The sequence below is a fragment of the Amblyomma maculatum genome, chromosome 1 (genome assembly GCF_055883805.1).
Source record: "Amblyomma maculatum isolate TAMU_Amacu chromosome 1, ASM5588380v1, whole genome shotgun sequence".
In the NCBI taxonomy this organism is placed as follows: domain Eukaryota; kingdom Metazoa; phylum Arthropoda; class Arachnida; order Ixodida; family Ixodidae; genus Amblyomma; species Amblyomma maculatum.
Window position 1 is genome coordinate 470,077,424 of NC_139344.1, and position 27,337 is coordinate 470,104,760.

Consider the following 27,337-nt stretch of genomic DNA (forward strand, 5'->3'; position numbering starts at 1 on the left):
AAGAGTGTAGAGTATCTCCAATGCTCGTGGCCCTGTTTCTGGTGCAGCGCTACGAGAGCGGATGGCCCAATATGAGCAGGACAATGATGTGGTCCTGGCCGTTAAGAAGCTGATCATCCTGATGCCCACATCATGCTACATTGAGCCTGAGCTGGGTGTGGGCGGAGACGAGGACATTGAAGTGGCCAACCGCATGGACAACCTGGTGATATCGCGAGCTGGCAACAAGGAGCGCATCTTTACCAACACGGTCTACAAGATCAGGAATGGTGATGACAGTCCGGTGCGTACTTGTCGAGCTTCTTGGGGCTGATCTGTGATGCCATTTGCGCCACAAATAGTCTTGCAGCCATGGATCGGCACACTCGCTCATAAGTCTGTGGGAGTAAGTCGTGGACATGAGTATGGGTGTATGGACGCTAGTGGGAGTGGAAATAAGTGCAAGTAGCTTTGAGTTGTTGTTGTGACGGAGGAATGAAGGTAGCAACAAAGCCTCCAGTGTGCATTTCATGACAGTGCTATCAACTTAGCTTTTTTCGAGGGTGGGTCAGCATGCCGGTGCCTTACTAGTTTAGTATTACTAGTATTACCTTACTAGTTTAGTATTGGCATGGATGTACACCTTTCGCCACTACTTGTTGTGTTGGGTTCTTTGATCTAGTTTCTCAATGCCACTGCTTTCTGCTTATCAGCACTGATTGGTGTAAGGCAGGATACCAAGCACCACAGTGGATGCTTAGGGTTTTCTATGTCCGTGTGTGTGCATAGACGAGCACTGCACTAGACTTAATTATATCTGTTTTCATTGCTCGCCCAGAACTGTGACCTGCTTGGTTTGGACCACAGTCTAAGCAGGGTTTGTTCAAGCCCAAAAACAGTGTGAAAAGTACACACGCTTTTTAGCTACACCAGAAGATATTGTTCCCCTCGTAGTTTTGAAGGAGCCCGAAATTAGACGTATTACTTTTTATTTATTTATTTTTTTGTATGCATAGCATAGTATGTTGTGATGCTTTAATACCCATGAATATCCCCAAAATGAGAATATTTAAACCTGCTTGAGAAACGCTTGCTTCATACCGATGGCGTTAAAACAGTGTAATGGTTTTCGGCATTGGATGTCAAATTTCAACTGAATTCTTCCGCCCTCAGAACATGCGTTTTAAATATAATATCTCTGAGTATTGTACAGTTTTTACACGAGAAAAAAAAAAGCTATAAAGGAAACTTGGTGCAAGCCAATGGAAGCCAATGGACCCTTTATGAACTTTGGACGTCAGCTCCCTTTCATAATGAAAACTCCTTCACCGTGGCGGTCAAATCTGTTTTGGGAACTGAAATTGGGTGCTGCATAGATGCATCTGTTGTCACAATAATGCCGCACCTATTTCCTGCGTGCCCCCGTCTTCCGTCGCTGCTGTGGTTAAGGGATCACAAGTGGTTCTGCAGCATTGTTTTGCAGGTACCATACACCCTCCCTGTGTTGCAGTCGCTAGGGATGCTGCTCATCCGGATTGTGCACAACCAAAGGTTTTAAATAGAACTTGAATAACGCCTCTCGGGTCTGGTTAGTTCATCACAAGTCTCATCACAAGAGAAGATGAGACACGTGGAGCTAACTTGCAACTGATGGATTATTTTCCAGACACTTTGGAGAATATACTGCAGCATCAGTAACACAGGGAGAGCAACCAGGCCCGAAGAACAATTATCGGCACCAGAAACCACACTGGATAACAAGTTCATCCAGCTCCTGATAAGAACCGCAATTCTTTGTCTATGAGAGCTATGGAAGGGGTGCTGACACTTAGCTCAAAGATCTGCGATGGCTACGGCTTCAGTGATTTCATGCGGTGTTTTATCGTTGCACCTGCGCAGCACGCTCGGGTTGTTTAACTGAGGAGTGCATTCACAATCATGGCAGTGAACGCGCAGATGACCAGAGATTTGCTGCGTCACATTGTAGGACAACCTCTCATTGAGGCATATGCTGGATTGACCTACACATGCGAAACCACAGGACAACGGGATCGAATACATGGCTCCCTCAGCACAGGAAACAAACCGATCACAGCGATTTATGGTGCATCCAACGTGCCTATGGCTCATTTCATTAACGTGTTTGTACGGGCGTAACGACTAATCCGGAGCTAAAAAAGGGTCTATTTCAACATGTTCCATTTTTCTCAGGTTCTTCAGTGGCCAAGACCTTGTTTACAATGAAAGAAAAAAGAATGAATAATAAGGATAAGAAGATCGCGAAGAAAGTTCAGTGGCTCAAAACGTTTCATGCACGCTCCGCCATAAAAAGGAAACCAGAAAAGGTATCAAGCCCGCTTAGCTTCTGTCGGCAAGTTCTGCGCTGCACGCCTTTTTTTTTTTTCAGGCCCCTTTTTGTCCCTGAGGTCGTTGGAAGGCATTTCATGATTTTTTAATTTTAAGGTGAAAGGTCAGAGGCGCTATAGCAAGGAATGTCAGCGCCGTCCAAAGACCAGAAAGCATGATCAAAAAAAAAAAATGGCGTGATATTACCACAGTGGTGATGTGGTCACTTTGGTCCATTAAAGAGGTTTATGTGTAGGGTGTGAGAAATACATCATGTTGGATTACTTCAAGTAAAAGGTGTAAAATTAAAATTAAGGTTGGATTGCATTAAATTAGAGGTGTATTTCGCCGAAAAACATGGATTAAAAGCATTGGTTTAGGCTACAGTTCCTTACGAGTGGAACTTGGCTAGTCGTGATGGATTATGTGCGTATTATAATAAGTCAAGTTATAATAGGGTTAGATAGGTTATATTTATTTATTTATTTATTAATTACAGGTTCCTGCAGCACCCGAAGGCATTATTGCAGGGGGGGAGATGACAAATAATCTTGCTGGGAATGCCAGTGGTACATTAAAATACATAAAAATGAAAAAAATAACACGACACAAGTGATAATGCAGAATGAGAAACATGCATCTAAAGGGGGCAACTGCGCGACGTACAAAGTAATGAAGGAAACACACGCAAGAGAACTGGGCACCACGTCACACATCCGATAAAAAAGCCCGAAATAAATTTTCAGTGCAACACTCAGTGATGCCAGCTGGCAGTCGGTTCCACTCATTGATCGTCAGTGGAAAGAACGAGGATTTATATACATCTGTCCGGCATTTTATTTCTCGGATTTTCCACTGGTAATCAAGTCGTCTAGATAAAAAGTGAGGTTGAAGTAGGTACCGATCTTTATCAATGCTGAGCTTTTCAAAATAAATGCAATACATGATCTGCAGTCTGAAATGTTTTCTGCGGTGAGCTAATGATTCCCAACCAAGATGATATTTAATAGACGTGACACTAGATGAAAAGTTGTAATTGTTAGACACAAATCTGGCAGCATTATTTTGGATGCGTTCGAGCATGTCAGATAAGTAAATAAACTGGGGATCCCATACAGGGCATGCATATTCAAGAATTGGCCTTATGTAAGTGAAATACAGGAGCTGCTTGACATTTGACTGCGCTTTGTTGAAATTAAGCTTTAAAAAATTAAACATTCTGCAGGATTTCGATGTAATATGCTCAACTTGTCTCGTCCACGTAAGGTTAGATGTGAAATATACGCCGAGATACTTATATTCAGAAACTTTTTGCAGGGGAACATTATTTATTGAGTTACAGGTCTGTAGAGGGAAACGCTTACGAGTGAACGAGACAAGTTTGCATTTTGAAATGTTCAAAGACATTTGCCATTTTGAGCACCAGTACTGGATAAAATCTAAGTCTCGCTGAAGTTCTGCAGCGGTGGCGTAGCGGTAGAACATCCGCCTCGCATGCAAGAGGACCGGGGTTCAAATCCCGGTGCCGCGCAATTCTCCACCAAATTAAAAAAAAAAAAAAGAAAAAAATCCGCGTGTCGATGGAATTGCATAAACAGGTTTGGGGTGTAACCTGATGCCGGTGAACACCTCCGGCAATGCACTCCCTCACCAGAACAGGAGTTGGCCACCCTGGTGCAGTAATTAGCCAATTACTGGTCAATTACTGCACCAGGGTGGCCAACTTATCATGAGAGCTTATCATGAGAGGTCATGGCCAATTACTGGCCATGACCTGGCCATGAGAGGTCATGGCCAATTACTGGCAATTGGCCAGTAATTGGCCATGACCTCTCATGATAAGCTCCATAAAACCCCGGCCCTCAGTCACCAGCGGCTGCGGAACAACTGACCATGGCGGCGGTCAGACCTGTGATGCAGCAGGGGGTGCTAAGAACTTCTGGCTCCGCTGGACAGGCCGCCATTGGAAACTGACCCTGGCAACGTTTAACGTTAGAACCCTAGCTAGTGAAGCTAGCTTAGCAGTACTGTTAGAGGAACTAGAAGGTATGAAATGGGATGTCATAGGGCTTAGTGAGGCTAGGAGGCCGAATGAGGCATATGCTGTACTGAAGGATGGGCATGTACTGTGTTATCGAGGCTTACCAGAAAGGAGACAACTAGGAGTAGGTTAATAAGCATATAGCGGGTAATATAGATGAATTCTATAGTATTAATGAGAGGGTGGCAGTCATCGTAATTAGGCCTAATAAGCGGTATAAACTGAAGGTTATACAGGCATATGCACCTACATGTAGTTATGATGACCAGGCAGTTGAAAGCTTCTACGAAGATGTAGAATCGGCAATGCGAAAAGTAAAGACGCAGTATACTGTACTAATGGGCGACTTCAATGCCATGGTAGGGAAAAAGCAGGCAGGAGACTAGGCTGTAGCTGACTATGGCATTGGTTCTAGGAATAGCAGGGGGGAGTTAATAGTTGAGTTTGCAGAGCGCAATAACTTACGAATCATGAATACCTTCTTCAGCAAACGCAAGAACTGGAAATGGACATGGAAAAGTTCTAGCGGGAAGACTAAAAATGAAATTGACTTCATAATGTGTTCAACCCCCCGCCATTGTGCAAGATGTAGAGGTAATTGGGAAAGTGCGATGCAGTGACCACAGGATGGTGAGGTCCCGAAATAGCCTAGATCTGAAGAAGGAACGCAACAGATTAGTAAGAAAGTAACCCATCAACGAATTAGCGGTGAGGGAGAGGGCAGAAGAATTTAAGATCTTGCTACAGAATAGATATTCGGCTCTCACCGAGGATGGCGGCATTACCCTAGAAGCAATGAACAATAATTTCAGAGATATCATTACGGAGTGTGCGGTAGAAGTAGGCGGTAGGATAGATAGAGAGGATACCAGTAAGCTGTCTAAGGAGACGAAAGATTTGATTAAGAAACGCCAGAGTATGAAAGCTTCCAATCCAACAGACCAGATCGAATTGGCCGAGATATCAAAGCTAATCAATAAGCACAAGGTGGCTGATATAAGGAAGTATAACATGAAGAAAATCGAGCATGCTGTAAAGAAGGGGGAAACCTTAAAGCGGTAAAGAAGAAATTGGGTATAGGCAAAAACCAGATGTATGTGATAAGGGACAAGGCGGCAACGTCATCACCAATATGGACAAGATAGTCAAAGTAGCCGAGGAGTTCTATACAGGTCTCTACAGTAGCCAAAGTAGTCAGGACCGTAATGAGATTGGCTTTAGTGAAAAACAGTCAGACGTTCCTTCAGTGACGAAGGACGAGGTCAAGAAAGCATTAGAAACTATGAAAAGGGGGAAATCAGTTGGAGAGGATCAGATAACAACAGGTTTGTTGAAGGACGAGGGGATATCGTGCTAGAAAAACTGGCCACCCTGTATACACAGTGCCTGGTGTCATCGACGGTACCGGAACCATGGAAGAATGCAAACATTCATAAGAAAGGGGACTTTAAGGACCTTAAAAATTACAGACCAATCAGCTTACTGTCTGTTACGTATATGGTATTTACTAAGGTAATCGCTAATAGAATCAGGACAACCTTAGACTGCCACCAAGTAAAGGATCAAGCAGGTTTTCGGAAACGGTACTCTACTATCGATCATATCCATACCATCAATCAGGTGATAGAAAAATGCTCGGAATATAACCAGCCCTTATACATAGCATTACGAAAAAGCGTTTGACTCAGTTGAAACATCGGCGGTGATGTAGGCATTGCGAAATCAGGGGGTAGACGAGCTGTACGTGAAAGTGCTGGAATATATATATAGTGGCTGCACAGCAACCATAGTTCTGCATAAAGAAAGTAACAAAATTCCCATGCAGAAAGTACGTGTTAGGCAAGGAGACACAATCTCCCCAGTACTATTCACAGCTTGCTTAGAGGAAGTATTCAGACTTGAAATGGGAGCAGTTAGGGATAAGGGTAGATGTAGAATACCTCAGTAATCTGCGATTTGCTGATGACATTGCCTTGCTAAGCAACTCGGGGGATGAACTGCAAATAATGATTGATGACCTAGACAGGAAAAGTAGAACACTACGGAACACTAACCTGTGTGCTAGACGTCGCTTGCTGTAGTACAAAGTGCCATGGAAGCCTGCCAATATAAAGACCACAGTTTGACGAACCTTTGGTCGATTTTTGGCGCAGGTCCGTTTTCTTGGTACTGGTTTGAAGTGATTTTTACCTCGTTCTAGAACACGCACAGCGTTTTTTACCCTACTATTTCATGGGTCAATTTAACATGTTGAACACTTGACCTTGGTTTTATGAAGTTGGAGGCAGTAATTGTTGCGCTATTATTTGTAGTCCAACAAGGCAGATAGCAGAAGTTTTCAAGGATTGTGCTTGAATTTAAGGAAAGTAAATTTGGCACTCTTAAAATTACTGGCAAACTTCGAAGGTATGAATATTGAGCACATTTAATCCAACAGATCGCACCTCCTGTCCACCATAATAAAAATATTCTACATCATCAAAATGTAATTCACTTTTTTGCACCACCATAAATCAGAATACTTCGTCACCCGAGTCAGTCCTGCCAACCATAACCACATACGAGTACACTTTTCCTTTAGTATATCCCCACAATCCACAGTACCCAAAATGATCCACCCTAATTTAACGTATTTTATTATTCATCTTACTACATCTACTCTTAATCTATTGTCATCTGCCTTAATGAATACTAACCGAAAAAATAACCCAAACCAAAACGCGACGATCATAATTCAAGCAATCTATTAGAATTCCCACCTCATCATCATCATCATCATCAGCCTGACTGTACCCTTTGCAGGGTGAAGGCCTCTCCCATATTTCTCCACTCAACCCGGTTCTGTGCTTGTTGCATCCACTTCATCCATGCGAACTTCTTAATCTCATCCGCCCACCTAACTTTCTGCCGCCCCCTGCTACGCTTTCCTTCCCTTGGAATCCAGTTTGTTACCCTCAGCGACCATCGATTATCCTCTCTTCGCACTACATGTCCTGCCCATGTCCATTTCTTCTTAATTTCCACTAGAATGTCGGAATTCCACTCTAACTCGATCCGAATTAATCCAATCAAATGTATCCATAACCCATTCGATGCAGGCGAAAAGCAAAGAGCACTGTGGGATGTCGGTGCAGGTCAATGAACCGCAAGTGCTCGAAATTTCTGAGTCACATTGGGGCGCTAAACTCTGTGAACCAAATCAATTTAATCAAAACTCGATCCATCTTTAGTCCAACGTTATTCATCATAACACGCCTTCAATCCTAATCCAACATCTTCGCCTCAATACACCCCAAATATTTGTTGACATTCTGATGGACTATTGTGACCAACTGATTGCCCCGATGGCATCACAGCAATATTTTAGGACAACACTTTGCACACCGAATGCTACTTTGCTGCTACTGAGATAGGTGTTTCGCCTTGAAATGAAAACTTCATCCAACGACTTGTTACAGTCGCAAATCACAGAAAAGGAGCCTAAAATTATTGCAGGGAAAGTACTGCTTGCGACCAGGCACTAACCTCTTCTCGCTTCGCGCCTTTTCTTGTTTCTTTTCTTTATGTCGAAGCATGCTTTAAACTTTCTCGACCACTCCATGCGGAGTCGGCACTGCGGAAAGCAGCTGCCACTCTATTTTCTAGCGCCCGTGACAGCTTTAGCACTCGCGCCGCGCTCACCCGCTTCAGAGCACGTGCCGAAGGTGAGTTTTGCATCGATGCAAGCACCTCCCCAAAGGCGGCATGAGTGATGCGATCGCCTCACTTACTATCACGCAGCCAAAGCGATACCGCCTTCCTCACCCTCCCAAGAGCAAGGGAGCTTGTCACCCTCAACCTCTTTACTCTCGCAGCAGGCGCGCCAAGAGAACAAGGGCGCCACCTCCCGGCCCCGCATCCGCTCCGTGTCCCTTCACAGTGGGCTGTATATTTATGACGGGGGCTGTACCTGCCTAAGTAAAACCTCAGTTGATGTTTAGCACTCGTCCTGTCTTCTTCTATGTCTCAGTTCAGTTCAGTTCAGTCGTTCAGTCGTGTCCAACTCTTCGTGACCCTATGGACCATATCACGCCACGCTTCCCGGTCTCTCACTGTCTTCCTAACATCACATAAGTTCATCTGCAGCGCCTCGAGGATGCCATCTAACCATCGCGTTTGCTGCCTACCCCTTCTCCGGTGACCCTCAACCTTTCCCAATATCAAATCTTTCTCCAGTAACTCCTCTCTTCTCATCAGATGACCAAAGTAGCAGAGCTTTAACTTTAGAATTTGACCCTCCAATGAGCAGTCAGGGTTTATGGTCGACAATATCGACTGATTTGATCTTCTGGCCGTCCAAGGAACTCTCAAGAGTCTCCGCCAGCACCACAATTCAAATGCGTCAATTCTTCCGCGGTCAGCCTTCTTCACAGTCCAACTCTCGCATCCATACGTCACAACTGGAAAGACCATAGCACGAGTTATACGGATCTTGGTTGGCAGACTAATGTCTCTGTTCTTTACTAGGCGGTCAAGGCTAGCCATGGCTCTCTTTCCCAGAAGCAGGCGTCTTCTAATTTCATGGCTGCAGTCTCCTTCCAAGGCATTCTTGTAGCCCAAGAAGAGAAAATCTGTCACAGCTTCTACTTCGTGTCCATTGATGCTCCAGGACTTGATAGGGCAAGACGCCATAATCTTTGTCTTTTTAATATTCAGTTTAAGCCCAAACTTCTCACTCTCTTCTTGTATGCGCATCAGAAGTCTCTTTTCATTTCATTTCATTTTATTACCTTCAAGGTCCCTAAAAAGGGGTGTTACATTCCACTTCACTTTCTGCCATTAAAGTGGTATCATCCGCATATCTAAGGTTGCTGATACGTTTTCCAGCAATCTTCACTCCAGCTGGAGACTCGTCCAGACCGGCCTTCCTCATGATGCACTCAGCATATAGGTTAAATAGGCAGGGCGACAGTATGCAGCCTTTTCTCACTCCTTTCTCAATCGGAAACCAATCAGTAAGACCATGCCCCGTTCTGACTGTGGCCTCTTGCCCTTCATACAGGTTCCTGAGGAGACAGATGAGATGAATTGGAACTCCCATCTCTTGGAGAGCTTGCCACAATCTATGTGATCTATGTAGTCAAACGCTTTCGCATAATCAATAAAGCAGAAGTAGATTGGTTTCTGGAACTCTCTTGCTTTTTCCATGATCCAGTGAAGGTTGGCAATCTGGTCTCTAGTTCCTCTGCCTTTGCGAAACCCAGCTTGCACGTCCAGAAGCTCCCGATCCACATGCTGCTGTAGCCTACCTTGGAGGATTTTCAACATCACCTTGCTAGCATGCGAAATAAGCGCGATCGTGCGGTAGTTGGAACAATCTTTGGCACTGCCTTTCTTTGGAATGGGGATGTAAACTGACCTCCTCCAATCCTGTGGCCACTGCAGGGTTGTCCAAATTTGCTGACATAATGTATACAGAACGTTAACAGCGTCATGGTTGATGTTTTGAAGCAACTCAGCTGGAATGTCATCAATTCCGCTAGCTTTGTTCTTAGCAAGGCTAGCTAAGGCCCATTCAACTTCACTCTTCAGGATGCCCGGCTTGAGATCAGTTATCATAACCATCTTGTGTTGGGTTTGCACATCCGGGTCCTTCTTGTACAGTTCTTCTGTGTATTCCTGCCACCTCTTCTTTATCTCTGAGGCTTCAGTGAGGTCTTTGCCTCGTTTGTCCTTTATCACGCCCAGCTTTGCACAGAAGCTTCCTTTGATATCTTTGTTTTGTACACAGCTCTTGTGTTCCTCAATTGGCTGTTGTCCTCAACTGCTTGGCACTGTATGTTCAGAAAAGCATTCTTATCTCTCCTTGCTATTTTCTGAAAATCCGCATTGAGAACCTTGTATCTTTCTCTTTCCCCCATAACTTTTGCCATCCTCCTTTCCTCAGCTATTTGCAAAGCCTCTTCAGATAACCAGTTTGCTTTCTTGCATTTCTTTTGCTTTGGAACGACCTTAGTAGCAACTTCTTGTATTATATCACGAACATCAGTCCACATCTCTTCAGGCTCTCTGTCTCCTAGATATAATTCTTGAAATCGATTCCTCACTTCCACAGCATATTCTGATGGAATTTGATCCAGATCATACCTGAAAGGCCTTCTAATTTTCCTCAATCGAAGCTTAAATTTGGCTTATGTCTGTGTCCTTTTTAAATGTGCTAGTCTTTTTATTAATGATGACACACACTCCGACTAGCCCAGCTTTTTGCCTTGACTGCACATTGCCTTCCAAGACTGTTCATTAGGGCTTAAGAACTGTGGGGCTGCGTTGTCTGCAGGCATGGCACAACATGCATTATTGCAGTGCAGGAATGGTCGGAAATTGGTGCTATGCACATTCCTTGCAGCATGCAGAAAGCCACATGGTGTGCCTTCTCATAGGGTTGGTTTGGCTGGGCTGCATATGATGCGAGAGAGGCGCACAACTTGGTTACGGGGCTAACAGGAGCAGGTCAGAATGCAAAAATGAGCAAGAAAGAACACAAATAGTGCCTGCTTCGGAATACAGTGTGCAAGCAAAATAAATGGTTTGGTTTGGTTTGCGGGTTGAACATCCCAAAGAGACTCAGGCTATGAGAGACGCCATAGTGGAGAGATGCCATAGTGAAGGACTCACGAAATTCCAACCATCTGGGGTTCTTTAAAGGGCACTGACATCGCACGGCACACGGGCGCCTTGCTTTTTGCTTCCATCGAAAGCGGCCACCGAGGCTGGAATTCGATCCTGCATCCTTGGGTACAATAGTCGAGCGCCGTAACTATTGCGTCACTCATGTGGAGTAGAAAAAAAAAATTGTGAATGGAATGAAAACACCAGATCGTCTTCAAGTACGGTAATATGAGCTTGTTTCATGCCCTCTGTCTTCAGCTCATTTTATGCAAAGTGCAGTAAATGCTTTATTTGTGGTTGCCCTGTTTCTGGAAGGCTATTCTACATAGTTCTCAAGTAGCATATACACGGACACACCCCAGGTGGTCGAAGTCTCCTAGTGCACTCTACTGAAGTGTCCACCATAGCCTGAGTTGCTTTGGTGTGTTGTACCCCGTAAACCAAACCAGTCTGATAGCGTGTTATATTTATTTACCTTCAGGGTCATGTACATGGTGGAACAGAGGGGCTGTTATCATGTAATGTCAACTAATAAATTTTAGAAAAATTCTGTGTGGCCAATTTGGCAGCCTGCATGGATGTTTAGTTACGCAGGGGAAAAGTTCCTCATCTTGATTTTAGTGTGCGAGCACTAGATATGCCACTTTTGGAAAGGACATGCTGTAATAGGGAACGAAGACCACGAAGATCGCATCAGTTTCATGAACTGTTCTGTTTCTCTTCACTAGCGAGACAAAAGGAAGCTCATCATGGAGGCTTCATGTGTAGTCACCTCTCTATGACCTTGAAGAAGAGAGGAGCAATGGCTGCACTGCATGCTGTAGTTGCGTAATGCATCGCCCCATGCCTTGCGCATACCACAAGGGACAAAGGAAGCTGTTGAGCCATGTGTCTCATTCGTGCTGCTACGGATGAAGCAACTCCACACCTACTTCGCATTTGTAAATCAGCTGAAAGCTGGCCGTAATTTTTTTCGCACTCTTTTTTCATGCCCAATCCACCTTCCATAAATGCCTAATTATAGCATATTTCTTCAACTTCGGACCACTTTTCTCTACAGCTTCTGTGTAACCTTTTGTTGTCCTTGTTTTCAGTGCTGTTTCCCTCGCCTAACATGGAAAGTTAGTCTTGAATTTAAGCTTCAGTGTTGAATGCTGCTCAAAGTTAGTGCTTATGCTCGCTGGTAGATAAGTACTGTGAAATTACTTAGCCACACCTCCACCGCATTTTTCTCCTCATGTGCAGTACTACTGCGTGGCTGAGGGAGCAACGCCTCTGCTGACTCTGAACGACATGCGGGAGTGTGGAGAGCTCACAGCTCAGCAGCAGCAGGAACAGATGAACAACTTCTGTGACAAGATACGGGAGCTGGTGGAGGCAAACACCGCCTGCCGGTCACGCTTCCTGCTCGTGCAATACAACGGTAAGGCAGCCCGTGCAATACACTGTGCGTGACATAAAAGACTGAAGAGTTTGTGGCATTGGAAGGTAGCCGCACAGCATCAATATTGCTTGTTATCCAGCACAAAGATAATGCGTCAAAGTACCGTATTTTGCGATGTACACCTCTGATAATTACAAGCTTTCAACAAAAAATTAATATAAGACGCACATTTGTATAAGACGCACCTCAAATTACTCAGGTTAGAGCAATATCACTTGACTTGACTCGCGAAATGCTCTGTGCCGGGAAGAAAACTCGTTATGTGCAAATGATAGGGAAAAAAACAAGCAATACTTATGCCTGAAGGTACTCTCGCACAGTGAGAGCAGCAACACTTTATTATTTCTCCAATCTGTAGAAGGTTTCATCAGCAGACATGCTATCAAAAAAAGTTGGTTGATTTCTCGAGGCAGTGCTGAGGCATTCTCTTTGCACTCATAATAACTGTGCTTATGATCACTGCACTCGGGTGTTTTGATGCATGCGTCACAGCACACACAGGGAGTGGAAAACACATTGACAGTAGTCCCGAACACTGTTGTAAATTGTAACTGGAAAAGTCAGTCGGCTTGACCTGGCTTGACCTGGCTTGTCCTGGCAGCATGGAAACAGTGAGAAGCGATGCCAACCGAAGGTATTGTAATCGCAGAAGTTTCTGCCGCTATTGTTTCACAAAAAAAGTGCACCTTTGAGCACTGCACATAAGAAAAGAGAAACGCTCATAAGATGCACTGTTGTATAGAATGCATTACCAAACTTTTGTGAAAAAAAAAGCGCATCTTATACATAAAAAATTATGGGAGTGCCATAGGGGAGCACTTGAAATCTATGCTGACTGCCTGAAACTCTGACTTACTGAACCCTTTGAAGCACATTGTTTGAGATGCAGGTTCAGGTACTTGCTGTGGTAACCTAGGCAAAATATTCCTCACCTGCAATAGGCAGATCTATTGCAGGAGAAGGTTAGACAAACCTGGGCTGCTTGTGATGTTGGTGAAGGGGCTAGAAATATTGGACCAGGCCTATTGGTATTGGGGACTGTTTGTCTGGTTTACAGTGTGATAGCTGACAGCTGCACAAAATATTTCTGATGTGAGAAATAAAACACTGTAGCATTGAAAGCCCTCTTGTCCACTTGTTTCTTTTTCTGCCCCTTCCATATTTGATATAGATCTGCATGGTTCATTGGTAACCAAGCAGAGATTTTATGCTGGGGAAAAAAAAAATATTTTTCTACTGAACTTGTGGTATATTGCGTGCACCTGTAACGCACACATTGCTTTTTTGTTTCTTTTCTCTTTCTGTCCCTCTCCTCGCACTCTCTTTGTCTTCCCTCCGCTGCTTTCAGGCCATTTGCTTTTATCTGTCCATGTCTTCAGATAAACTAAATAAGAAAATGACTCCTTAAGCTGAGGTGTCATAGCACAGTGGGGTTATGCTACCTCTTTTCTTTTATGCCTAACTTCAGTCTAATAGCTTTAATAGAAGAGACATCTGGGCGAGTTGGTACGGTGACATGATGAATAAGCAGCGCTACAGACTAGAACGAAGATCAAGAAGCTGGGTCATCATGACTTGGTTTTTATTTAATGTGTGGTTTAGTGCGGCTTAGCTTGGATATTTATACTGTGTTTTTTTAATAAACTTCAGTTGCGACAGCACCTGTCCTATCTGCTAATAGCTTACTTGGATGGTTCATTTTGAATGCAAAGGGTACAGCATCTATCTTGTGTACTAGGACATGGTTAAGTGTGGTTTACCTTAATGGTTAAGGAGAAGTTGACTTAATGCACAGCTTATGATGCGGTGTGTAACGAAACTAATAGTCATCTGGAGTTTGTAAATCTGTCACACAGATCAGAAGCACAGAATTCTTGACAACTCTTTGTTCTGTGCTTATTAGCATTTCGATTTGCATTTTGTCATGGGATTGAAGGCTTCTTTTACAGCATAGTTTGACAGTACCGTGTATATTTGGTCTGTTTGAAAAGGTTTCATTTGAGTATATTTATAGGCAGGACAAAGACATGTGACGTGGAGCTTGGGGAGAAAACATGGAGCACTTGGCAAACAAACAAAAAAAGATTTAGCGATCTTTTTTATTACCTGCAATAAAGCATAGAGCAGTCTATAGGCTCCGTGCAAATCTATAAATTCAGAGTGATGTGCGCGCCGGCAGTGGCCCCTTCTGCCTCCAGGGTGGGCATCCCTTAGGAATACATGTAAATAAATGTTTTGAAAGAATTTATGATTCCACAGTGAACCTACGATGATATTCCTTTGAGGAGAAAAGCCAAGTATGCTCTACAAGAGGTTTCAAAGTATGAAATGTCATTTCAAAAGTGAGGTATATTTAAAGTGGCTCAATATGTGCATATGGGAGTCATCCCTGGCCGCCGGCATTGGATGGGAGTGTGACCTGTAGAAACAAAACAGTCAGTTTTTCTCATTTAACCATGCGCTCATGTAAGCAGCTATTTGTTCACAATTGCCATGTGTTTTGAAGAAGACTGTGGCAATGGTGCAATCTGATTTCAAAGCTGCATTTTTGAAGTGGGTGATAGGTGCATGTTGGGAAGCAGGACACATCCTTAACAGGCGCCCTATCAGTTGATCAAAATAGCACAAGCTTCTCTCGGAATCGTAGCATACTGACATGTGCGCTACATTGTGTTAGTACTAGTAAGGTCGTTAAAACTAGACAGCCTAGGATGCTCCGCATGAAAAGCAGTACCCAAGCGGCATCAGAATTGCGACCAAGAACAAACTGCTCAATCCACTCGCTAGCCATGAGGAGTAAGTTCTTCTTCATTGAAGAATTGCCCGATGGCATTATAGCTAGGGGGTTACAGTTTGGCTTAAAACACATCCTTGTTTGCAGAACACACCTGAAATTCCAAAGGCCGATTCCGCTGTTTTTACCTACCCTGTCCTTTCTTCCTGTTGCTCACCTCTATGATTTCCTCTCCCTCCTACTTACCATTCCTTTACTTCCGCCACCCCAATTCAGTAGATAACGGGGATGGCAAACATCGTTTTACTTCCTTTTTTTGTTTATGAGAATTAAAAAAAAAAAAACTTAAAAAAAATTAAGTTCATCCTGGTACACTATCCTCGAATTTTACAGGAATGGTCCTGCAGCTTAGAAACGTAAAAAGGCTTTTAAGGCTAAGTTCATGGAACGAAATCCCGTGCGTGAGAGTTTTCTGTGAGATCTGTCAGCGCCTTCTGTTAGGAGGCATTAAATCTGTGTGCGAGATTCCACTAGGTGTGTCCTCCTTGTTCCTGCCATCCCACACTTGAAAGCACGCCAGGGAGTGCTACACAACGGGAGCGAGGGTGTACCGGCCAAACTCACATTTGCTGGAGAAAGTATAACAGATACTGTGCCTTTCCTTTCCTGTATACCAATTATAATTATATGTAACACTGCAACGAACGTCGATAAGAGGCAGATAGGAGAGAAAGGGTAGGCTTTTGTCATTTTCCTCTTAAGAGGCATCTAAGAAATCTTAGAATTATCCTGTTCTTTTTTGCAGTAACTTTTGCAATTAATTCCAACTTTTCCTGTAAATATTTCATACAAGAACTTTAGTTACAACTTGCTTGTACAAGAAGCATTTTCCCATTAGTTTTTATTGCGGTACTACTGTCTCTTTGTCTGTATTTGCCCAAGATGAATCTTGCTGCTTTATTGTGAATTTTCTCTAGGTTGCCAAGTAGTAAAAGCTCGTTAATTCAAACTCGAAGGGGCCGAGAAAATTGTTTGAATTAAGCGGAGTTCGAATTAACAGTCGGGCACTGGAATGAGCGCCATCGTGGCCCACCGTGCTTGCCAAGCCCACATGTTGACTCATTACCATGAGTAAAGAGGGCTAGGCGCTACTGCACGTTTACGGAGGGCGATTCCGATAATTTTTGCGATCGAACCGCAACGGCGAATGAACGGGACTAATCGGTCAGTCATGCTCCGCAAACAAGAACCGGAATGCATTCGTGTGAGTAGCGAGCTTCAACACATGTTTATTTACACGGAAAAATAATCGGTAACGTGCGTTTGCTTGCGTTTCTTGTGCCGCGACTCCACAAGCATCGACTGCAGCTTGCCCAAGAGTTCCAGCGCAGGATCTGAATTCTCATCGGCGGAGAAATATCGTGCAGCGAGATCGAGCGCCGACGCTACTTCACATGCACTAGGGGGTGACACCGGATCGTCGCCTTCGTCGGACTCCTTATCGCTTTCAGCCGTGTTCGCCACCTGTGAGCCCTGTGGAGCACATGCAGCCGCGATTATATCCTCATCACTCAAGGGCCCAGACGTCTCCACACTGTTGTCAACGTCAACGTAGGCTTCAAAGGCGACACCCCCCGACAAAGCCGCGTAGCCACGGTCGAGCACGACGGAGTCACCATCAGACGAAGCCTCCGCTACCTCCGCGCTGCATGCTTCTGGGGCGTCACCGATGCCACACTTGCGGAAACAATTTTTGATAGTTTCCGGCTTGACGGTATTCCACGATGATGCCAGCATGTGGACAGCTCCAAGCAAATCGATGTCGTACAACTTGCCACTGTCCAAACAAAGAAGGTCTCTGTAGGAGGTGGCGCCTGTAAAGCGTTTTTAAGTTCTGAATAACTCCATGATCCATAGGCTGGAGCACAGAAGTCGTGTTTTTAGGCAAAAATGCCAAGCGGAAAGCTGTCAGTCCACTCACGTCACAATGAGCTGTACAGTTGTCCACGAACATGAGAACATTCCTGTTCTGTGCAGCGAATTTCCTGTCTAGCTCGCGCAGCCAGTAGGTGAAAATTTCCCGTGTCATCCACGACTTTTTGTTTGCGGTGTAATCAACAGAGTCTTGATGCCTTTAAAACAGCGAGGCTTCTCTGCCTTGCCGATCACCAGCAAGCGGTACCGTTCCGTGCCCGTCGCATTTGTGCACATCATGACGGTGATTCTTTCTTTGATTCTCTTTCCGCCAGCACAAGTGTCGCCTTTGTAAGTGACGGTCTTGTTCGGGAGCAATTTGAAATACAGCGCCATCTCGTCAGCATTAAATACATTGCTGAGCGCATAATCAGCGAGGGGTTCCTTCAGTTCACTGGAGACCCACTGTTCACACGTTTCCTTGTCGACTTCAGCTGACTCCCCACAAACGTTTCTAAATGTCAGCCCGTGACGCGCCTTGAAACGCGACAGCCAGCCTTCCGACGCGCTGAACTCGCTGATGCCCATTTGGCTGGCAAAGACTGCAGCCTTCGCAGCAATTATGGGCACGCTTAACGGAATGTTCCGGCTGCGAACTTCTTTTATCCATGCCATTACGGCACTCTCCACTTCGGGATGGGCCGATGTTCGTAGCCTTTTGCGAGAGGGCTCCATAACGTCTTTACGAAAGGCAGCACTGATCGATTCCTTGTTCCTGAGATACGTTGACAGCGTGCTCTTCTTGATGTCGTACTTTTTGGCTATATCCGTCTTGGATAGGACACCACGTTCCACCTCACTCAAAATCTCCATTTTCGTCTTAAGGTCCTTTGCCGTGTATTTACCGCGGTTTGCCACGGCTGTCACAATCGATGAGTCGTCACTGGCAAAGCGGTGAGGCAACGAAAACGGTAAAACTTGGACCACCGCGGCACGAACAAATGCACGACACCGACAACTGCGTTGTGCACACAACGTGACCGCAGGACAAAAAGAAAAAAGGCTCGTCAAAAGCGCACCCAGCAACCACGGTGCAGCTAAAACCTGCAACGGCTTGCGCCGGACCGTTAATGTGATGGAGCCTGGCGGCACCCGGCAGCGAAAACCTGCTACGGCATGCACCGGAATGCTCGCTGTGACTGTCGAGTGCGCACCTCGTCTCGCGCACACGGGCAGATTTGAAAGATTTTGTTTTTTGCGTCTTTAGTAATCTTTCTGCGCATTGTACACGGTATGGGCCGACTTCTGACTGCGAGGAGCTGTGTGAGCCACGGGGTCCTAGTTCGAATTAACCGTTGTGGATTCTGTCTGGCATGTTCGAATTATCAGGCGTTTTCTCCTATTGAAATACATAGGGCCATGCCGGGACCCAAGCGTCAGTTCGAATTAACCGAGTTCGAATTAATGAGGTTTTACTAATTGCTGTGCAGGGTTCCATACAATACAAGTGTATTCCATGATAGGTTGAACACGGGACAGAAAAGCAGTTTCCTTGTGGCTTGGCTGTGGCATCTTAAATTTTGCTGAATGGAATTCAGCACCCTGCCAGCTTTGGTAACCTCGTGATCCACATGTGGACTCCCTGAACAGTCATTTGACAATATAACACCCAAGTATATATATTGTTACGATGCGGCAAGCCGATGAAAAAAGACGACAGAACATGACAGGTGGCCATAGTAGATGACGTTTAATGAATTGCTAGCGGGCCTAGAGTGAGCGCTCCTGCCCGCACCACTGCCCGCTTCTTCCTCCTTGCTGGTCCGTAACATGACCCGGGGCCTTCGAGCAATCGTCCCAATCGTGGACGAGGAAGTTTATCGATGTTGATGAGTTCATGGCATGATCATGGGCGTGTTGTCTGGACGCTTGAAGAAGAAGAGGAATTAGAGAACAGCTTGCTGGCACGATGATTCCTGATGAACCTTGGTTCAGGACACTCTCGGGCCACATGTTGCCACGACTCGATGGTGGAGGCCAAGGCATGCACTGCATGGCATAGGCAGGGGAGGATGTCTTGAAGTGTAGCGGTGTCTTGGGTCGTGGGGGCTTTGGTCGGCACATCTGGTCAGTGGGGTCACATATGGTCGTTCGGGTCTCATCTTGTGTCTTGTGGTCATGTGTGGCGTGTCGGGTCAGTCTCTCCTTTGTCATGTCTTGTGATCAGAGTGGAGGAACGGCAAGGTCTTGCTGGGTCCAGCAAGCTGGGGAACAGCCATGCGATGCCTCCTGACCTTCAGCCGATGGCACAAGAAGTCGCAGGGCACCGAAGCTCTGGACCAGGATGAGGGGGCGATGATGAAGTGCCCCGCACCTCCACCAAATGTTATGATGCAGCAAGCCGATGAAGAAAGATGACAGAACATGACCGATGGCGATGGTAGACGATGTTTAATGAATTGCTAACAGGCCTAGCGTGAGCGCTCCTGCCCCGCACCACTGCCTGCTTCTTCCTCCATAACAATATGTACATATCTGGCTAAGCGACTCATTGTTTATGGGATGCAGAGCTTTTATATTTATCTTTTTTTTTATTAAAAACAAAGGCGAGCATTCTTTCTGCATAATTTTTGTTACATATGTGCTTTTGCTTTCTTAAAAGAACTGTAAAAGGCTACCTTCTTATTACATGTGCTGTTTGAAGTGACAAAAGTTAGTATAATACCTGTCCTGTTTGTTTCCTTTACCTCGTCTCATTGTCTCCGGCTTGTTGTAGCAGATGGCTCTGCTACTTGAATGCCATCTTCATTCGCAAGTTTCCTCATGTCGTGTACGTGACTAGATCCAAAAATCGAGATGCCTTTAGCCAAATTTCTGCCTCAAAAAGAGCTTGTCAGGCCACTGACTGGACCAAACCCTATTATGCTTAGAAACATGGGGGCTCGTGCGCAGATAGCGGGAGTGGCTGGGGTATCGCCTACATCAGGGGTTCTCAAACTTTTTTGCTTGGAGGAACTCCAAAAGCCTTCAATAAGTTCCAGGGACCCCCCCCCTCTTGCTTTCACTTACCAGCAATGAGTTGCAAAGGTTAAATGTTTATTGCACAGGTTAACACAAATACTAATGTGATAGGTGGTACTGCTTCCCTTTTAAGAGCAAGTCAAAGCGTGGCTCAGTAGCACTCAGAGCTAGTCTCATATCAGCCGCCGGGTCAAGACGGTTCCTGTGCTTGTTCTTCAGATAGGCGAGGGCTAAAAATGCCTGTTCACATGCATATGTAGTTCCAAAGGGAAGCAAAATGTCCACTGCCCTTTCAAAGAGGCATGGAAACAGTGGAGCAGTACCCATCCAAAATGTCACCAAGCCTTCATCATTAAATTTCTCTTTGAGAGCATTGCTTGCCCTGAGCTCTAAGGGTTCTCGCGGAACACAAGAAGACAGCCCGCAGAACCCAGTTTGAGAACCCCTGGTGTACATCATCATCTGCAATGGTGCACATTCGTTTTCGTTTGTTTGTAAAGCCATTCCAAAGGAAGGCAAACGTAGCAAGGGGCAGCAGAGAGTCAAGCGGTTCGACAAGATTCAGAAGTTTGCAGGGGTAAATTGGATGCAACTAGTACGGATTCATCTGATTAGAGGGATATGGGAGAGGTCTTTGCTCTGCAGTGGGTGTGTTCTGGCTGATGACGAATGCTGTCTGAAAGCTGCGCATTTCAGGCTGTCCAGTTCCCATGACTAGTACTGAGCCATTGTAGTGCATGTGACAGTATGTTGGACTCCAGGAAAAGCTTGTGTGATTCGGAGAAATACCAACTGACAAAGAATCTGTTAAAGGTAGCTCCGGCTTCACAACAGGAGCTTCATGTGCCATTTGGAAAATACAGTTTCGAGATGTCATTGAATACTTTGTCGCACTGTTTCAAAGAACATGCCAGAACAGCTTCCCACATGAGTACTCAATGAAATGAGAAAAAAATGTTCGGAAAATTCTTCTTGCATGTGCATTTCTTTGGGTTGTGCTTCTATCTGGTGTCGGCCGCTGGTTGTATTGGGATGTTTTAAAAATGCATCACCTTTGAAATGAAGTTTCATACCTTTTTTGCCTTGCCATCTGTACTGTGTGCTCAGCTATTCTTGCTTAAGAGATGACATCATAGATGCACAATGTAACAATAAAAATGTTTTTAGAACTTTTCTGCACGTGTATTCTTATGAGGCACCAACACCTCTTCTTGGGCTAGTTGGTGCATACTTGAATTAGTAAAAAAATTGCCCCGAACCATGCAGACAACAAAAAAGAAGGCAAGACCTCTGTCTCGTCTTCTTTCTTGTGATCTGCGTGGTTTGGCACTATTTTTTTCACCGATTCAAATATGGGGCACTGTCCCACTTGAGATGCAGGAGTGGCCATCAGTGCGCTGAACACAGCGCCAATGGTAAGAGCGCTTGGCAGCATGGACAAGCCTGTAACCTCTTGTCGCATGAAAATGCACTTGTATGGTGTTTATCTTGGAGTGTTGCTTTGCAGCTGTCCACTGTGGCATCCCTAGAGTGCACATTATTCATATATGAGCTTAGGATCATATTTTTATCACTGGCTTTTAATTGAATAGTGCGGTGTGTGTTGCAATATTTAAAAAGTGCACAAATTGGCTTCCATGTAGCACTTCCTGCACTGAAAAATGATTCCTTGGTTTTGACAATGTATAACATTGTCATTGGTCATGTCATGCTGGAGGCATTGGTCATGTCATGCTTGTGCAGCAGTAGAGTCTATTATCACCAGCTTTCCCATCGCTTTCGGAGAATGCTACGATGCCAATTTATTAACTCCAGGGTACTGACATCGCCCTTCACATAATATGAAGTGAATGATGATGGAGGCCTCACTCCCCGGGTGCAGCTGGCTGCTACATTTTTCACCTGTCTCTCCAGTGCCTCGTTGTAGAAGGTTTTCAAAAAAATTAACACATCGCGAAGAAACCGGACACAGGAAGAAGACAACACACAAGGCGGGAAGGCCATCTCATGTACAGTAGAACCCCTTTATGGTAAAATCACTGGGACCAACAAAAATCTTTACTATATCAGGGTCTTTACTATATTAGTTGTTGATGATGACATGGTCGTGAAGATGCTGTCTTATAGTTGAATGGCCACCTACTGAATACATCTTGTTGCTTAATGAAAAAAGCACTCTAAAATAGCTTCCATCTCTCTCTTACCATCTCTTCATGCAATTTTTTTCAGTTACACTAGTGGTACCTCTTAAGCATGAGGATGTGGCTACGAATACAACCAAGTTTGATTTCATGTGAAAATCAAAGCCTTGCATGAACATGGTGTCACTTTTTGCTGTTTCTGTCTTAAAAAGCAATAAATGATAAATGTGTGTGGCAGTCAAGTGCTCTAAGACCGCACTAGCTACACGTCCACTTCTTGCCTTCGCTACCGCATGCTTTGTGCTGCACAGTGCTGAAAATGTTCGCCCGTGTCTTCCACTTCCCTATTTCTGGGTACACGTTTACTCTCCCTTACTTTTTGAATGGACCGCGCCGCCTCCTTTCCATGTTTGTTGACAGCTTTACTCTTTTTTTTTTTTTTTTCCTACGCGCTGCGTGCTTCCCCTCACGGCTCCAAGGGCTTCATAAAGTAGGCTTCTCCTGAATGCTGCTAAGCCTAGTGGTAAAGCCACTTAAAAGGTGACTCGGCGTTATTTTTGTTTTAAAATACAAAAAATTCGTTTCACTGCGATTCTAGGTAGTGCGCGGGCGGCGATGGTCATATCGCGGGAGTCGTCGCCGCCGTCAGGTGCACTTTACTGTAACCGATTATTACTGAAAATGTCTTTACTATAAAGTTACAGTTGTCTGTGGAAGGTGAACTGGGACTTCATGTTTAACATTACTATATCCGAGTTTACTATAGTAGGGTTCTTTGTACTACCTGCCTCTTATGCAGCTGTGCATTATCTAGACATTGCCATTGCTGGTATTTTGCAGTTGAGGTGCTATGGGCTGTCACTGTAATGCATGGAGCAAATTAGTGCAATGTATGAAGCGTCTGTATTGTTACCACTCATGAGCGCCGTGTAATCAAAGCATCACCACACTTGTGATGACCATTGTAGTGTAACCACAAAGCTACTACAGCATGCTTCAAGCCTTGTTGTGGCTGCCCGCCATGGCAGCTGATCCCAAGGCCATGGAGCTGAATCCTAGTTGTAACTGCAAAATGCGAAAATGGCTGTGGGCTGTGCAGTCTTATTCCACATTCCCCTGCTGATGTAAGCCCCTCACAATAGCATCACTCATACACAGCCCATGTGACACTTCACGACGATAAACTTGTGACTGCAGCGTTTGTGATGTGCCTGAATTGTACTTATAGATTTGTTTTCTTCTTTTAAATATTTTTTTTTGCAGATGTGAGAGAAGATGGCACTCCTGTACCTGTTTCATCAGTCCTGAGGAATGTCATAAGGAAGGAACTGCGACTGTAATAAAGTTTCTGTAATAAAGCTTTTGACTAAAGAATGGGAGGAGTTTACTTCATCAACGCATGTTCTTTGCACAATTTTGTTCCTTCATTTCATCAAGTTTTGAAACACATTGTCTCAAAAACTTTGAACAACGAATAGACACCAGCACACACATAAAATCAGTGTTGTGCAATGAAAAAAAAAAAAATGCTTACAAGATCTAAGATATTTCACCAATAGGTTTTCAGATATGAATGTGCTGTTGATAACCATGGGAATGCTAGATCTACATGTACATTCCCCTATAGTCTGTCTCACACGATATTTGCAGCAGTGCGAAAGGTAGAGGCGCTCTGGCCCAATTGGGATCATGCGCAATATAACAGGTAATTGTGCTTTGATTCTGTTAAAGAGAATCCCTCTTATTCCCCAATTGGGAGCAAAATTGTCTATTGCAGTGTGCGGGGGTGAGAGGTGTTTTGGAGGACAATTACCTATTGTAGTGCTTATGATCCTGATTGGGCCAGCTCTCCCCTACCTTATGCATTGCTGCAAATAGCATAGAAGATGGGGTACAGGAAGGCTGAGGTAACAGTTCATGCTTGAGAGCTACACTACAGTATAAAAATAAAGCAGCGAACATTTATTTTTCTGAATTCTTAATAATCGTAATGAAAGAAACAATGCTCAGGGTTAGTTCACTAGGATGAAAGGGTATTTACAAAACTAGGAAATTTGTGATAGGAAGTAATTATTGACGTCCACTGAAGAGCAGCCATGCGGGTGCAGCCACACAAATCTACTCCCACCTTGGGGGTTTCCTCCAAATATTCGAGCAACTAGTAAATGTATGCTAATGAACATTCGGTTTTCCATTAATCGTTTCTGCAAAACAATTATGCAGCTAGCTTCACCAGCATTGAACATGCCCGGAATAAATAATTCTGCCCCGTTAACCGTCTCAACCAAACAAACGCCGACGCGGAAGAAAAAAACAGGTCACGACTGTGCCACGTCCCGCCCGCTTCACTCCGGCACCAGCGTCAACTGCGTCAACGACCAGGTGACGTCAGTTGGCGGGAGCGTCCACTCGGGACCGAGTGTCAGTTTCGAAAATCAATTTAAAAATTATGTATCCACGCAAAGCTTTTAAGTGCAGCTCAAATTCTCACATGGACCATTTCTACGGATGTGTTGTGTTTGAATACGTCCATGAAGTTTTCAGTGTCCCTTTAAAGGGCAACTCCGGTGGTTTTGTTTTTTTTTTTCATCATTTTAGGTTCTTGGGTGAATTATATTCATTGGCACGCCCTGACTCTAACACAAAAACCGTTGTTTAAAATTCCAATTAGAAGTATTCTTAAAAAGGAAAAACAGCAAATCGAAACCGAAACTTTTGAAACGACGTTCCAGTTGACGAAATGGTGACGTCACACTCAGTATTAAAAAAAACACCCTTACGTGCGTTGGATGGTGGAAATAAAGTATGGAAATCATGGCGCACTGCATAAAATGTCCGAGGTAGTTCAATATAAGCCTCATAATTTTATGATAACGCGGGAAGGGAACAGTAACATATACGCCGTTATACTGTTTGTTACGTCAAAAACTCAGTGTTGCCAGTAATAACCTCATTATAAGCCATGAAAATGGCATATATTAAAGTCGTGTGGCGCGCGAACGGATTATTGTACGGCGCCCAAATTTTGTAGAATGCGTCAAGGCGGCGAGGGGAACCTACAGTAAAAATTTTACTAGAATATGCGAATGTCAAAAAACCTCCGCAGTTGCCCTTTAAAGGCCCACTGTCCACCCTCCGGTCGAAAATATTTTCTTCCCTGGTAACTGTGAGACTTCGCCCCTAGAACGCAAGGCCGCAAATTGTTTCTAAAAAGAGTATCTAATAACGCAGTTACAGCCACCGCAATCCCCCGATTCTGTCATGCTTCTCTCCTTCCGTTCCCTCGCAAAGGTTTTTCACTCTCCTGCCCGAGGTCGTCTAGCCTCCGCAAGACGAATTCCCCGCGTTTGGCGGGAGGTGGGGAATGGCACTCCGCGTGCACGAAAAAAAAAGGAAAAAAAAAAACGGGGGAGGGAGCGCACGCCGCTGGATTCACTCTGGTCGTGGCGAGGGAAAAGCGCGCAGCGACCCATCCTTCTCCCGTCAGTCAGCGAGACGGACCAATGGACGTCGTTCTCACGTCATAACTGTGGCTCGACGGGCCAGCGCAGGAAACGGGGAAGCTGGCTTCCCGAAGGAGAGCATGAGAGAGCTTTGATTTGTAGTTTCGTTGCTTTGCGGCCCGCGTGTCACTAGCATTTTGCACAGACTATCTCCGGTACCTGATCGAAACACTGGGCTTCCTTGCTTAAAAGGAAGAAACTGAAGAAAGTATGACAATCATGAAGCATCCACTTGGGATCGCTTCATGGAAGAAATGAGAGCGGGATTTGGCGATGCCGAAGCTCGAAAAAAGAGCGCCGAACAGACTCGAGTCTGTTCGGCGCTCTTTTTTCGAGCCAGATCTGGCTCAGCGTGCGCAAGTACCGGGGCAGACCTGTACAACGTACACGGTCATCCACTCCTAGCTATAACGCGGTCACTGCTTTGAAAGGAACACTGCATTGGCTCATATCGAAGCAAAGCGGTACAAGGAAAGAGGGATGCGGAGGTGATGCTTCATGGTCTGTCGCTTAGCTTTACTGAGTAGCCGGTTGGACGCAATGACGCCTTGAAGACAGTTACCGTGTTACAGCTAGAAGTGGACGACCCTGTACATAGAAGTCCTCAAGCTGTGCAGAATAGTTGATGCTCGAATGACTGAGGAAGACAAAAGCGCAATGACGTGTACAACTTTCTCATCTTCAAGGACGATTTGAATACAACCGTTGATGTAACACGACACTGCGCACGTTTGAAGCGATGCGTATCATTCCGAAGTTTGGTCGGTTGCCTAATGTCACAACTGTCGCGAGCGTGGATGGCACAGCCCCAGAAAACTGCGGAGCTCCTTTGAGTCTGGGGTAGTTCAAATGCTGCAACTGCTTGCAGTCTTCTGTGGATCTGGCCGAATTTCATCGCGGTCGAGGAGATGTCCGAGTACCATGCGCAATTGACGCTCGCCAAAACGGCACTTTTTAGAAATCAGGGCAAGGCCAGCCTTCTGCAGGCAACCTAAAACAATAGCTGGCCAAAAATAACGTCGTCTAAATAGCACACGCAGATTTCCCACTTTAGGCCACGTATGTGTCCATAAATCTTTCAAATGTGACCGGCGCGTTACATGGACCGAAGCTTGAATTCAAATAGGCTGTCCGGCGTAACAAATGCAGTTTTTTTCTTAGCGGGGTCCATCGGAATCTGCCAATACCCCAATCGCAAATCAACCGAGGAGAAATAAGTTGCAGAGAAAAGGCAATATAAGGCGTCGTCGATGCACGGGAGAGGATACACATCCTTTTTAGTGATAGAGTTGAGGCGACGGTAGTCGATGCAGAACCTCCATGTTCCGGTCTTTTTTTTTTTTTTTTTTGTTATACCAATATCACGGGAGCAGCCCAAGGACTGGAGAACTCCTGAATTACGCCCCTGTTCAACATGTCTTTAACTTGCTCGGTGATCATCTCGCGCTATGAAGGCGACACGCGGTACGGATTTTGGTGGATCGGATGGGCAGATCCCGTGTCAATCCTGTGGCGCGCGCGCGACAGCAGAAAACGTTGAGAGCTGTCGGATTCCACGAAATCAGA

The 27,337-nt window shown here is 45.0% G+C and overlaps 1 protein-coding gene across 3 annotated transcripts in view; it reads left to right on the forward strand.

Annotated features, from left to right (window-relative positions):
* Sting (transmembrane protein sting) overlaps positions 1–23,642 on the forward strand; it is an 89,822-nt gene extending 66,180 nt beyond the window's left edge. For all 3 annotated transcript variants that reach the window (XM_084605318.1, XM_084605311.1, XM_084605326.1), the window contains exons 6-8: positions 48–283; positions 12,260–12,437; positions 23,532–23,642. In XM_084605318.1, the coding sequence (XP_084461444.1) occupies positions 48–283; positions 12,260–12,437; positions 23,532–23,608 (491 nt within the window). In that variant the 3' untranslated portion in view covers positions 23,609–23,642. The remainder of the gene's footprint in view (positions 1–47; positions 284–12,259; positions 12,438–23,531) is intronic.
* The last annotated feature ends 3,695 nt before the right edge of the window (positions 23,643–27,337 follow it).